This window comes from Xenopus tropicalis, chromosome 6 (genome assembly GCF_000004195.4).
Source record: "Xenopus tropicalis strain Nigerian chromosome 6, UCB_Xtro_10.0, whole genome shotgun sequence".
In the NCBI taxonomy this organism is placed as follows: Eukaryota; Metazoa; Chordata; class Amphibia; order Anura; family Pipidae; genus Xenopus; species Xenopus tropicalis.
The window spans coordinates 27061954-27076087 of record NC_030682.2 but is presented as its reverse complement, the minus strand read 5'-3'; the positions used below and the strand labels follow the sequence as shown (position 1 = coordinate 27076087).

The window sequence follows — 14134 nt, the reverse complement described above, 5'->3', positions numbered from 1 at the left end:
CAGAGGGCCAAACTCACAAATCTGTGTATGGGGGCGGTACAAAAGCAAGAAGACTACTAAGGACTGTATGTTTGGGGCAAGTCTGTGCCAATCTGGGAGTGCCATGATGTCACAAGGGCTTATGACATCACTGAGGGAGACTGATGACCTCACTACCTGGAAGGGAGATAAATGATTGGTGGTTGTTAAGATTGTTTCATATCTTGCTTCCAAAGCCTCTCAGCTACCAGGGGTGCCACCTTTATTTGCCCTGCAAAGTTTTAGAAATTGTTGAAGTCTGTGCGTTGTTCCATAGGCTCGCCGTGGCCTTACCGGGCCTTAGCGTGCTGCAGGCAGAGAGCGTGGGATTGTCCATTGGACTCACATTTCAGCTTTAAGTTGACGCAAAATTTCCCCCAAAATCAGTTAATGCCAAATAAAATCATTTCGGGGATATAACTGTTTAACTCCAACAGTTGCAAATGGCACCAGTGCAGTAACTTCAGCGAATCTCCACACGGTCGGTTTCACCGGTTTCTACCTTGAGAGACTCCGCGTCAGTGGGCAAGGTCTAGTGGCTAATTGAGTTGTGCCGCTCTTCCTCAATGGGAGGAAAGAATTCCCCGGAAGTGCAGGAGAATCTCCCCCATGAGGTGGGTCTGTGTCCTGCAGGAACGTGTGCTCCTTGGCACTAACCCTGCCGCAAGGTTTACTTGCCCAAGCAATGCGACGCTGCATGGCCGTATGGCTCAAACAATTCAGGGAAATGGCTTGTTTATAGTGGGGGGCAAGGCCATTTGAGAAAGCGGTGCTTTGCTCCTTGCACCCCTGGACTCTTTTCACTCCCTAAACAGAAGTTGTGCCCCTTGATGTATGAAACAATTGCATCATGTTGCCCCGTGACCAGGTTACAGTTGCTAGGCGATGGAAGGTTCTGTATATGTGCCAGGTATAGTACTTATATATATATATGTATAGCCCTGCAGAGTTCTCCCATAGTGGCACATCCTCGCTCTGTCATCCTCAGACAGCTTGTCCAAGGGCAATACCCAAAATAAGGGAGTTGTCTGACTCTAACAGGAAGGGCTCTGTCGCCTTCTCCGGAAACAGCATCTCTTCCTGTATTTATGTGATATGTCCCATAATTCCTTGTGAAACCTTTATGCCATTAACCCCTACCTACAGCTCTGCTATTCCAATGTAGATGAAAAAAAGTTTGGGGGGGGGGGGCTACTTTTACTAATTACTAACATTTTTATATGGTTTCCATTAGCCTCTATGGAAGTTCAAAAAATGAGGGGAGGGGGGAGAAAAAAATTAGGCAAAAATGCCAATTGTAAATAGCCAATCAAAATGGCACAGTTATTTGAATTTGTAGTGAGGGGAACCTCAATAAGTGGTGAGTGGGGGTGGGTGCATCAGCCGGAGCTGCACTGCTACTCGGCCCTCAGCGAAAGCTGCTTTTGTGCGTTCAGCTAAACTCGCCTTTATGATGTGCCAGGGACATCGATTTGACTTTTTATTAAAGCTTTTGCAATAAGCAATTGGTCTCCCCCATATGTGAGATGCATTTAAAAGAAGCAGATCAAAGTAGGCCATATTTTATCCCTCCATGCAAAGAGCAGGAATCATTGGCCCCCCATTACTAGCACCCTATTAATCACAGCCCCGGCGGGTTCCACTCCCGGGATTGCAGGAGATCATTTAGGCTGATGGTATCAACATCTGTGCCATAAATGTAGCTGGGCTGGAATGCAGGCGTTTCACTGGGCCTCGTCGCACCTACACAAACAATAACAGTTTGTTGTCTTGTAGATCAGATTTCACTGGAAATGAAGAAGCCGAGTCGGTGTGACACCCAATAGGTCAGGTAATAATAGAAGTTCTTAATAGAATTTTCATTTTGTGCTCAGCAGCTGTATCACTAATTGGCACGGTGGCCCCGGCAGAATAGGAACATTTGGGGCTGATTTCATCAAATCCATTTGATAACTGTAATTTGTATTTATCTCAGATTACGTCCTTACTGTGTAAATAACCGGTGATTAATGGCAAAACCATTTATAAATATCTATTAAATAAGTCTTCGTACATACAAACCACACGGTTAGTCTCACAGAGAGTAGGTCAGACACAAACATAACCAAGTGCTGCGGGTCTGTATGCTGGGAACCACACAACACATGGGTGCCTGCCAATCCACTCTCTTCCACTCCGCTCTGTGCTGTGTGGGGCTTAGATAGAGAGTTCCACAAAGATCTTATTTCACTTGCTTTAGAAATTCTCTGCAGTATAAGTGTTGGACCAGGGGGCTATGGACCTCTCTAAATTTTTCTGCTTAGTTCTGGAAGGTGGTTCTAGCAGGTGGGCCAGCAGCTAGGAGGCAAGAAGAGTTGTGTGCAGTGCTAAAACAATAATAATCTTCCTGGGGTTTGATTGCAGATATAGAACACAGAGCCTCCAGGATCATAAAAAGACAGTAGGGGGTCATTTACAACCACAATTGCCTTGGCTGTAGTCACTTGCACAAAATAACTACATTTATTATAGGTACTTACGTCCTTGACCTTCCGTATTTCCTGCAGTTGCACCTATTGACACAGCAGGAGCTGGGAACCAAGTGGGGTTCCTGGAAATGACACCAACAAGGCAGTGGCATCAGGCACATTTCCCTTTGGTGAACACAATTTTGCTGGGGGAAAATGCATGTTAATGGGCTACTCTATGCCTCTAAGGAGATCATGTACAAAAACCTGTGTTTTTTTCACAATTCAAGAAAATCAGTAGTGAATCCAGTGTCCAAAATGTATTCCTTTCCTTCTTAAGCCCTGGGCAAAAGGTAAAAAGAAAACCTGCCATATTTTACCCCTTGAGCTTTGGGTTCCCTTTTAATAAGTCCAACATTGGGTACCAAACTGGCTACTGCCAAAAAGAATGGGCTACACCCCAGATCCACGTGTCAAAGTGGCGCTGCCATCACTGATACACCAGTTACTTATCCTGTACAGACGCCAGTGTGTATCTGTGCATCATGTATATACAGTATCTGCCTACTTTGTATAAGGCTTATTTTTCTTGCCAGGATTTTACATATATTTACAAACTGGTTCTGGAATAAAGAAAATGATATTTTGGGCATTTCTAATGTGCGTGTACGATTGCACAGATTCCATGGCGCTCCTTGTTGTGCCGCGTGCACTTGGCACTGTTGTTTAGGCCCAAAGGGCATGTGAGTCCCCCATTGAATAGAGAGGAAAGTGGGGATTAGCTGTGTGCTATGGGATGTAATACAGTTTGCTGATAAACATAGCCAACTAGAACATCTTTTGTCAACTTCTCTTGTAAGGGCTTGTCCCCAAGAAAGGCAAGGAATTTATCTTTATGCAGTGATGTGTTCATATCGGGGAGACGCCTATGGGCACCGGCTGTTGCATGAATAAGAACTGACATTGCTGTGCAGCCCTTTATGCATTTTGTTACTTTGGCCCAACTATTGTTAGGTAGGTCTCGCTCATGGTTCTATCAATCGTTCTACTGCCCAGAGTAGAGATCTGGCATAATTTCCTCGTAATTTTTGAATTCAGGTTAATTCCCAATACTATGCAACATATTTGTCAAAATACCCAAAATCAACAGGACACAACGACTGGTTTGGGATTTATATATCCTTTAAACTAGAATGCACTAATGTTGCCCTTGTGAATAGAATAGAAACCATCAGCACAGATTGCCCATGGGGAGTGTTTCCATGGTGCAGTTTTGGGCAGTTGGCTGATGTGGTTCTTGCAGATGGGGAAACACTCAGTGTTGGCAGGAGCAGTTGATCACCGCTGGGGGGGCCACTACATCCTGGTGAAAATTCTCTCCCCTTTGCTGAAGGCCTGGGCCCAGTGCGGTTAGTGATAAGCTTATTCCCTACTCCTACATCCTTACTGGAATTTGGAAAGCACGTGCCTATAATGAGGCCAAGCTCCCTGCTCCCTGTTGTCTTTGGTGAGGGGACAATCGCAATACAGAAGGGAGCTGTTGGTCACTGTAAGTGTCTGTGGGGTTAGACACCAATGATATATTAATATAGTAATAAAAGAATAATACCCATCCCCAGGCCCGTTAGGTGCTCTGACAGTAGCAGTTTTGCACGGTGCTGGCTCGGGCACTGAAGGGGTGTAGATCACATGCTGTGTCACATCTCTCGGGGCAGAAGCGACAGCACTGCTGATATCACAGCTTTCAGACCGAGCCCCCCCCCCATCCCCCCCTCCATCCCCCCCCCCCCCCCCCCCCCAAGCATCTCTCTCACTCTGCCTTGAAGGAAGAGACCATAATTTGGAGCCACAAGAGATAGAAATCTATGGAGGCAACGTAACACACTGTAAATGCAACACTGTCAAGTCAAGGAACAGAGACCTCAGCTCAACATGTGTCACACACACACACACACACACGCGCAATCTGTAGATTCTGGCAAATACCAGAGGGGCTGCGGTAAGAAGCCACAGACACTCACTATTTCATCCCTTCCAACTGATTTTCGTGGGACAGTCCTGATTTTAACAGCTCAGCTCACATTTCCCTTTGATCTCCTGCACTGAATGCTTAAAGAAGATACAAAGTTTGTCAAATGTAATTAAATAAGTGACTTTTGGCAGAGAGCCCAGAAACTTAACAAGCTACACCTGCATTTAGATACAACTGCAACTGATAAGCTAAACAGGTCTCTTTATTATCAAAACTGTAATAACACATAAAACAAGACCCCAAAACCCCCAGAAACTTTAAATAACCTGCCAAATAATGTAAAATGGGAGTGGTATTTAGGGGGTGTGGTAGCAAAAACTGGGCGTGGTCAAAATGCCACTGCAATCTTTACATTTTTCAAACATTGGGAGGTATGCTAATTAGTGGGCTGGGGGGCTGTTTGGGACTCTGGGTACTTGAAATGCCAGGGCCTATTTTGTGTCCCAGTCCAGCCCTGCACCAACATGTGTAACAATTTGGTATTTTATAGACAGTGTCGGCCTGGGACCCCAGGGCCCACCAGAAAGCCTACACCACGGGCCCACTCTCCAAACCATTTTTCATACACTTCTTACTTAGTCTCTATATTTTCCTTGTTTTTTTTTTGTAAACTTTAATATTATCTTCTATATATTTAGTTGTTTTATTCCTATAGGAAAATAATTAATGTCCATGAACTAGGCCATGAATGGTTAAATGCAGGAGGGCCCACTGACACCTGGGCCCACGGGAGTTTTCCTGGTATCCCTGTGGGCCAGTCCCACACTGTTTATAGATGGAATGAAGCAAAGCAAATTTGCAGTGATTCCTTTTTGTGCTTGTGGCTTTGATTCTGCTACTGCCCGCACCCCATTCCCAATCTAGGGGCCCAAAATCAAGTGGAGAATGTGTCACGCACAGCTCAGTGAGCAACACCTGCACATCCATACTCTTGCTCACCTACCCAAGATAATCATCCCTTAGAGAATGTGTCTGCTAAGTGGTCTGTTTATCCGCAACACTTTATATCCCCTTTGCAATTGGTTAAGTCTATACATGAATTCAACAATCTGATTTTTGCTGATTCAGCAATTCAAACTTGTCCACTGGGCAAAGTTAGTTAATTTGTTTTTGTTTTTCTCTATTTAAATTACTTATTTTGTTTCTCTGTAAGCATTCTATTTTCTTCATTTCTTATCTTTTTGAAGGACAAACTATCGAATGTGACTATTGTTGTACAACCTACCGTATATTTAAATAATTTGTCATTATTATGTTTAAAAAAATAATCTTGCTCACCATATCAGTGTATATATATATATATATATATATATATATATATATATATATATATATATATATATATATATATAATCAGTGTATATGTACTGTAGGCTTTTGGAGTGTGGGAGGAAACCCTGCAGACACCGGGAGAGCATACAGACTCCTCGCAGATAGTGCGCTGCCTGGGATGGAACTCAGGACCCCAATAAGGCAGAAGTGCTGCTCACAGAGGTGTAAGGAAAGAAGTGCTGTGTATGTAGAAACAGGCAGATTTTAGTGAAAGCTTAGGGGCACATTTACTAACCCACGAACGGGCCGAATGCGTCCGATTGCGTTTTTTTCGTAATGATCGGTATTTTGCGACTTTTTCGTTACTAATACGATTTGTGCGGAAAAAACGCGAGTTTTTCGTAGCCATTCCGAAAGCTGCGCAAAATCCGGCGATTTTTCGTAGCATTAAAACTTGCGCGAAACGTCCCACCTTTTAAGTTTTAACGCTACGAAAAAGGCGCAACTTTTCGCGCAAGTTTTAACGCTACGAAAAAAATCGGCAGATTTTGCGCAACTTTCGGAATGGCTACGAAAAACTCGCCTTTTTTTGCGCAAATCGTATTGGTAACGAAAAAGTCGTAAAGACGCCGAAAAAATCGCAAAAAACACGAAAAAGTCGCAAAATGTTCATTTTCAAATCGGAATGTTTCCAATTCGGTTCAGATTTGTGTCTTAGTAAATGTGCCCCTTAGTGTGGGATAACTGCTCCGAACACACACACATATTCTGCATGGCAGCCAATGAGAGGCAAGGAAGGGAGCTGTGCTACTGCGCTATGAACCTACATTTTGCTTAAATTACTGCACAAACAAAGGGGACCTGTCACCCTAAGAACTAATTCCAAAGATTTTCTATTGTGTTTGTCAAGCAAAATAAACTTCAATTACACTATATAAATTATATAAATCTTGTTTCCTTCCATTTTTGAATTCACTGCCATTACAGCTGCCATTTTGTGGGCACTGTTATTAAGGCAAGCTTTGTATCACCCCAAAATCTAGTGTATGTGCCAGAATGGGGGACCTGATGCCCATGCACTGGCTACACAATTAGATGGTGAGGAGGGAGGGGGAAAGTGAGTGCTGAATGGAAAGTGAAAGTAACTGTATGTCCCGCCTCTATGCCTAAGGCAATATATGATTGACAGCTGACATTTTTAAATGCCTTTATAATGGGTATGGCTGTGTTAATAAAAAAGGAATTTGGATTTTATGTTTATTTTGAAAGGGATTTCTATATTATACAGGTTTTTATGTCTGGGCCGGAATTGGCAGCTTAAAGCAGCCATCTTTTTTTAGCCACAAAAATTGTGAATTCAAAATTCAGATTTTCAAGATTTTTTAGGTGAAAAAAAAATTACATGTCAACAGGAGTTGTAAATTGTGAAGCTCATTGAAAGTGTTGGGCAAAATGGCGTTTCGCTGCATTAGAGTTGTCTCCACAGTTTCTTAATAAATAGGTGCACGCTCAGATTTTCAAAAAATGCCATTTAGATTGCTGAGTCTGCTGAATGCTCATTGCTGGAGTCTAATCATCTTGATAAAAACATGAATAGGGCAGACATTAAAAGGCACAGTGCTTAGTAAATACTCACCGGTACTTTAGCATTGTGCACGTGAGACATAATTATGTCAAAACCCACCTGTGACCTGCCCACTCCCTGCAAGCCCCGCCCCTTTGCAACCCGCAATGAACCAATGGGTGCCCACAGGCCTTACACTTCTTACCTCCCAACCCACAGTTAAAGTAGCAGAAAGGGCTGAGAAGGGGGGGGGGGGGACTAACAGCAGCCCCTGTGGTCCGGGTCCCCTTGGCCCCTGACTGAAGTCCCCCCCCCCCTAAAAGTGGCCTTGTGCAAAAGCCCAGATTGGATCTGGAAAGCCAATCACACACATTATTACCAATGCAAATAACTTGCATAAAGCATTTATACACAAAGCAATGGGGCTAAGGGGACCCGCAAAGCTGGGCAAGTTCAGTTTTTTATTGCTGCTTCACCTGAGCGTAATGGGGAAAAACATAGATTTTATTATTATTTACACTATGCCCCCGGCACATGTAGATAGGAGCAGCTGGGTGACTATAGAGTTGGAGGCTAGATTGTATCTTCCAATGAACTCAGCGGTCCCCAGCCTTCCCAAGGTTCTATATTGCACAATTTTGATATCACCTGACAAAAACAAATGCTGCGCATCAGATAATCCCCAAATGTTTTAACAAATGTGGCAAAGAATTCAGCATATTAGTGAGTTCTAGATTATGTTCCTGTGCCTTAAAGGGATACAGAGAAGGTGAGGGGCCTGTGCCATTTATCAAGGCATTTCCCACCACTAACACGACCATCAGAAACGTCTCCAGCACTTGCCCATTATTCCCTATGGGTATGACCAAGGCTGCTCATAGTGGAACTAAAACCGCTGCCAGAACATGAGGGCCAGTAAATCAGAAAACCACGATTCTGCATCTCCCAATGGTAGCCATTATTTCTGCTCCTAAAACAGGAATGGTCAGCGTCGGACTGGCCCACTGGCTGAACACAGAGACAGTTCTGGTATAAAAATATGTTTATTTTTTAAACACATGAAATATTTCTGATGGCAACATTCATTCTAAGGCACGTAACATGTTGAAGGGAATACTGAGGTATAGACTCGCTGCCTGGGCCGATCCATTCTCCATGCAGTACAACAGAAGGACACGTAGAACGCACCGGCATCAGCTTTTAGCCTGTTTCTTCTTCTGCACCAATTCCACCAGCAGCTTGTAGCGACATATACAGTCCTCCTGCAGGGGAAACACAGCCGTCACTCACAGCCCCATTATCAGACACAAACATCTATAAAAATGTCTAGTTCACCTTTAACTTAAAGTTTTACTATAGTGTAGAATGGCCTGTTCTGAGCAGTTGGTCAATTCTTTGCCTTTCTCATCTGCCTCTTTCAAATGAGAGTCACTGACGCTGCAGCCAAAGAACTGAAAAGCTGCTATTTTATTGTGACTGTTGCTTTTTATTCTGATTTCTCCCTTATGCATTCACCAGTCTCTCAGTGACACCACTGCCCGGTTGCTACAGTGAACTGGCAACTGAAAAGGTGAGTTTCCTGGCAGTCGTGTGGCTGTATGTAACTGCTATTTGTCAGAAAGAACCAAAGTAATGTGGTATAATATGAGGGCATGGCCAATGCTGTTCATTCGGCAAGACCCCCGGACACAACCAAGCCTGACAGCAGTGGCTGCAAAGCAAATCCTGATAGTAACGACAGAATTAATATGATTTAAAGGGCAAGCAGTACCAAACAATTACAATAACTGATGTGCTGGTTAGTTATACTGGGGGCAAGTATAATGAAAACCAATTGCAAATGTAACTAAAAGCTGAATAACCCCTTTAAAATGCACAAACAAAGAGAAAAGTGCCTGGAGACTGCGATGGCTGTGGGGAATGAAGGGACAGCGGCCTGGCTGTATAACAGTTCAGCCTCTGGTTCTGTATATCAGGAAACAGAAGGTTCTGATGCCCATGGAGACCCCCACATTTACTGGGCAGTTCTTCTCTTTGCCTTTAGCCGTATTGCTCACCTTGCTTTTCCCGGGCACACATTTGGCAATTTTATCCCAGCGCTCGCCGGTGCCCTTGGGGTACTGTTGCAGTGCCAGCTCTAACAGCTTCTGCTGGTTCTGAGTCCATAACTCTTCCAAACTCCGACCTTGCTCCTTTTTCCTTGTGTCACTGTCACTGTCTGCAAGCTCTTCAGCCTCCTGCTCTACATCAAAGTCTCTTTGGCGCCTGCTTCTGACCTTCTCCTCCGCTTCACCTCTCAATGGAGGAACTGCATCTGTTGCACCCTTTGTGCTCTTCCTTTTTCGGACCCTGGCTGCTGTGCTGTGGCCCTCGCCCTGGCTTGCAGAAAGATCCTGCTCCTCTGAGTCTTGCTCTTCCTCCTCCTCCTCTCTGTGTGTGATGATACTGTCAGACAGACTGACGCTGGCCTTGGCGGAGCACTTTAAATCAGAGAATCGGACTGTACCTAAAGGAAACAGTAAAAGGGGGTGAGTGTGTGCTCCATGGCGCTAGTACCAATAACAGTGGATTGGTATGAGCAGCATAAACACAGTTATTTACTTACTAAAAGACATTTATTAAAGTTCTGTTAGAGATGGAATGTAGATTACAATAATGCTATTATACTATACAATACTAGCACAGCACAATAACAGGCTTATTGTGGGATATTTCGTTTATACTCACCTAAAGAACAGGACACAGCATCCTTAACTTGCTTTGCTTTTGTTGTGACCTGTAAGGAAGAAAGGTAAAGGGTTAATGTGGCTTTCAACTTCTTGTATCCCCCTCTTTATCGTGGCCTCGACAGAGCTTTCTTATTATTAGTATGGGCAGTAGAAGGCAGAAAAGCCATGCAAGGGGTAAGAAGTGATAACGTAGGGGGAATACACAGTGAATAACAGTATAATGAGTGAGATCTTCCCAGAAACCCTGTTATAGGAGCTCAGGGGTTAATACAAGGGCTCGGGGCTGCAGGGGACTTTGTTACTGTACCAAAGAGAAAGTACTGGGATACATACAGTATATATATATATATATATATATATATATATGGATTACTGGCTGGCTGGACCAATGCTGCAAAGCTGACCCTCATTTCCAGGAATGGTTCCTATAGAGGATGCCTGGCCTGAGGCAAGGGTGTCCCTGGAAATGTCCCAGGATTGTATAAATGAGCCCCTAAAGGAGCATTGTGGGTGTGCAGAGTGGTATTGGGGGCCCTGCTGTGAAGGGGGGACGCACAGTTACTTAGTATATTTGTATAATACCCTGAGGGGGTGTGGGGGCCCTTGGAGCAGCAGCGACCCTAGAGATATGATTGGTTACACCGTAGGCAGGAGTCTGAGATATTCCAATGTGAAGGAAATGAAAGACAAGTTGATCTCAGACAAGCGACTGCCTGGAATTCTGAATTTCTCCCCATTACTGAAGCTGAATTGGGAATGACAGTGGCGCTGGCAGCCTCCCCTTCCTCCTGGCTAGGATCAATATGAGCATTACATGGGAGAAAGGGAAATAAATGGACTTAGCAACCTAACATCAATAACCCCACAACTGCACTGTGGCTTTACAAGAAAGCAAAAAACGGAAAAAGAATCTAAAAAATATCTATAATGAATTTCATCAGTAAGCGGAACTAAAAACAGCCTTTTGTATGAAGAAAATATAATCCTAAGCAACATTAAAATACACATTGATTAAACATTTTCAGTGGTCTTAAAGCTGCGAGCAGTCCTTTGTCTGCTTATAGTGTCTGACTCCTGAAACAATGTAGCAGAAGCAGCTCATTCACAGACATGGAGGAGAACTGAATTCCAAACATCAGAGAACAGAAAGGGACAGACACAGCTTTCCATTTCCAACTCAGCCATCAGTAGTTCCACAGCTATTACTAAACTACAGCTCTCAGCATCCTCCCAAAGCCAGCGCCTGGAGCTAGGGGTTGGACGTCCCTACTAAAAGCGTAAGCCAGAACAAAGCCAATAGAGAGTATGAAGCTGTGAGGCAGGAGTAGGCTTAGTTTCCCTTTGGAGAGGGCGCCAGGCCTGTCTCTCCGGCTCACGTGGCTTGGAACCATGGTAATTAAGAAAGTGGCCTCAGATCCATCCACCTGCCCGTTGTTTTGCTTCCCTACCTGAGCCTTTTTCCAGGCAGCCAGCAAATCCCCTCTCAGGGCGGGAGCCATGGCAGCTGAAGGCAGAAGATTAGCGAGCGCGGAGAGAGAAGGGAACAGGCTGCGTTCCTCCCATACCCGCCACTGACACTGCTCGTATGGAGGAAATCTGAGAGTTGGCCGCCTCGCATTTAAAGAGCCTGCTGCTAATAATCACATTATGGGCTGCTCTGCATGCCAGACACTCGCTGCTTCCTGTTATTTTTACTATTTAAGTGGCCTTTGTGGTTACAAAACTCATCTGGTGAAAGCTATAAATTAACATTATAAACATTGCGCCCCAGCTAAGTGCGTGTGCGGCCGCGGCAATATCGCCTGTGATTGGTGCTTTCTATTAACACCTAAACAGCCGACTGACTATAAAGGTCTATATATACTGTAAAAGGAGCTCATCCTTATATAGAGATACTAGAATGCAATATACAGTTCTGCGCTACAAACTAAACCTCCCCTGTCACACAGCACATGCTCTATTCATATCCTGCTGTTATTTAGATGCTGCAGACTGCATGGGTTTCAATGCTGCCGTTAGCCTTCAGATCGATTCAGCAGGTTATCTGCCCGTGTATGAGCACCCCCGATATCCTAAAACTGGCCAGATCTCAATCAGGTAGGCTTGATTCTCCCATTGGGTTAATTGAGTTGTTGGGCCCAATATAGCGCCCCTTAGGTGGCCATATTGGGAAAAGATCGGCTCCTTTGGTGACCAGCACCCTGTGACAGTTGTAAGAGGTGCTGACAGATGGAGTTAAAGTGCTAGTTCAGTGTTGATGTTTAATATGGGATTGGGTTGGGCATCACTAATGTAAAATATGGGAGTGCGAGAATAAAAGGACAGTGTGGTGGGAATGAGCCCAAATAAGTAGAATTTACACAGGGAGAAACCATGTACAACACCCAGGCATTTGCTGGGAGTCGGCTAAGGATTGGCACAGGGAGAAAAACAAGGCAAACACAAACAAAATGGGCTGATTGTTCTTAAAGGACGGGAATGAGCATTAAGCCTGGAGCGAGAGATTTAGCCGGAAAATGGGTCAAATAACAGATGTGGGGAGGCCGGGAGTGAGCGCCGGTACAGGTAAGCAGGTCTGCAGGCAGGAAGTCTGATTAAGGGCAAACGCAATCTGCTCCCTCACTCATAATCAAGTCGCTGAGAGAAGACAAATCAAATTAACCCCTTTCCTGCTGAAGGGCAAAATAATTTATTGTATCCAAGCGCAGGGCAAATGGGTTTAAAGGACAAAAGTGATGGGGATGTGTGGGTAAGGTAGTTACTATAAGATCTAATAGAAAATAAAGACCAAAACAAAAATACTCTACACTGTACAAACAGATACATCCCAGATAGTGGCCCCGGCCCAGCTGCTGCTCCATATTACGCTGCTGCTCCATATTACGCTGCTGCTCCATATTACGCTGCTGCTCCATATTACGCTGCTGCATGGCTAAATAGGCAGAGATGTTATTCCAGGGGCCAATCATTCTTATTAAACTCAAAACAAAAAAAAAGGAAAAAAATGTGTCATGTATAAAAATAGAATCATCTCTATTATTATGTGGAGGTTAAAAAATCTGCACTGGGGGTAGAGGGGGCACAGAGAGGCAAGTTCCATTCCAACCTGCCCAGTGTCTGCTGGGAGTCTATATGTTCTCCCTGTGTCTACAATGGTTCCCTCCCACACTCCAAAACCATACAGGCAGGTTAATCGGCTTCTCGTAAAGCGCTGTGTAAATGTGCTGGGGTTATATTTATATATACACATGGAAACAAATATAATAACATTTGGCTCCACTTGGGTAATAAAACAGTACCTTGTACTTGATCCCAACTAAAATATAATTAATCCTTATTGGAGGCAAAACAATTCTATTGGGTTTATTTAATTCATGTCTAAGTGATTTTTAGCAGACTTAAGGTATGGAGGTCAAAATTACCAAACAAGCCCTTATGCGGAAAACCCCAAGTCCTGATAATTCTGGACATTCTTGATATAGAAGAGCCCTGTATTTTTTGTACAAATATGGCACCTGTTATTCAGAATGCCTGGTAACAGTGGTTTTCCATCATTTGGATCTTCATACTTTAAGTCTACTAAAAAATCATTTAAATGTTAAATAAACCCAATAGGGCTGTTCTGCCCCCAATAAGGGGTAATTATATCTTAGTTGGGATCAAGTACAGGTACTGTTTTATTATTACAGAGAAAAGGGAATCATTTAACCATTAAATAAACCCAATAGGGCTGTTCTGCCCCCAATAAGGGGTAATTATATCTTAGTTGGGATCAAGTACAGGTACTGTTTTATTATTACAGAGAAAAGGGAATCCTTTTAAAAAATTTGAATTGTTTGATTAAAATGGAGTCTATGGCAGATGGCCTTTCCGTAATTCTGAGCTATTTCCAGATAACAGATCTAATACCCAGTGCCGATCCTGTTCCACCCCCTCTCCCGCTCTGTGCTTACAACTTCAGCATCGGACAGGTCCGGAGGGGCCACTAATGTACTCTCTGCACTAGCAGAGCTGAATTTTCATTTTAAAAACAAAAATCAGGCTCTTAAAGTTACCAAAGGTGGCTTTTTCC

At 43.9% G+C, this 14134-nt stretch overlaps 1 protein-coding gene across 1 annotated transcript in view; it reads right to left on the bottom strand.

Annotated features, from left to right (window-relative positions):
• Window positions 1-8357: 8357 nt before the first annotated feature.
• The window catches only part of dnajc1 (DnaJ heat shock protein family (Hsp40) member C1), a 77128-nt gene continuing 71351 nt past the window's right edge, over window positions 8358-14134 (bottom strand). The window contains 3 exon segments of the mRNA NM_001011351.1: window positions 8358-8595; window positions 9391-9839; window positions 10061-10109. Coding sequence (NP_001011351.1) covers window positions 8527-8595; window positions 9391-9839; window positions 10061-10109 — 567 coding nt within the window. The 3' untranslated portion in view covers window positions 8358-8526.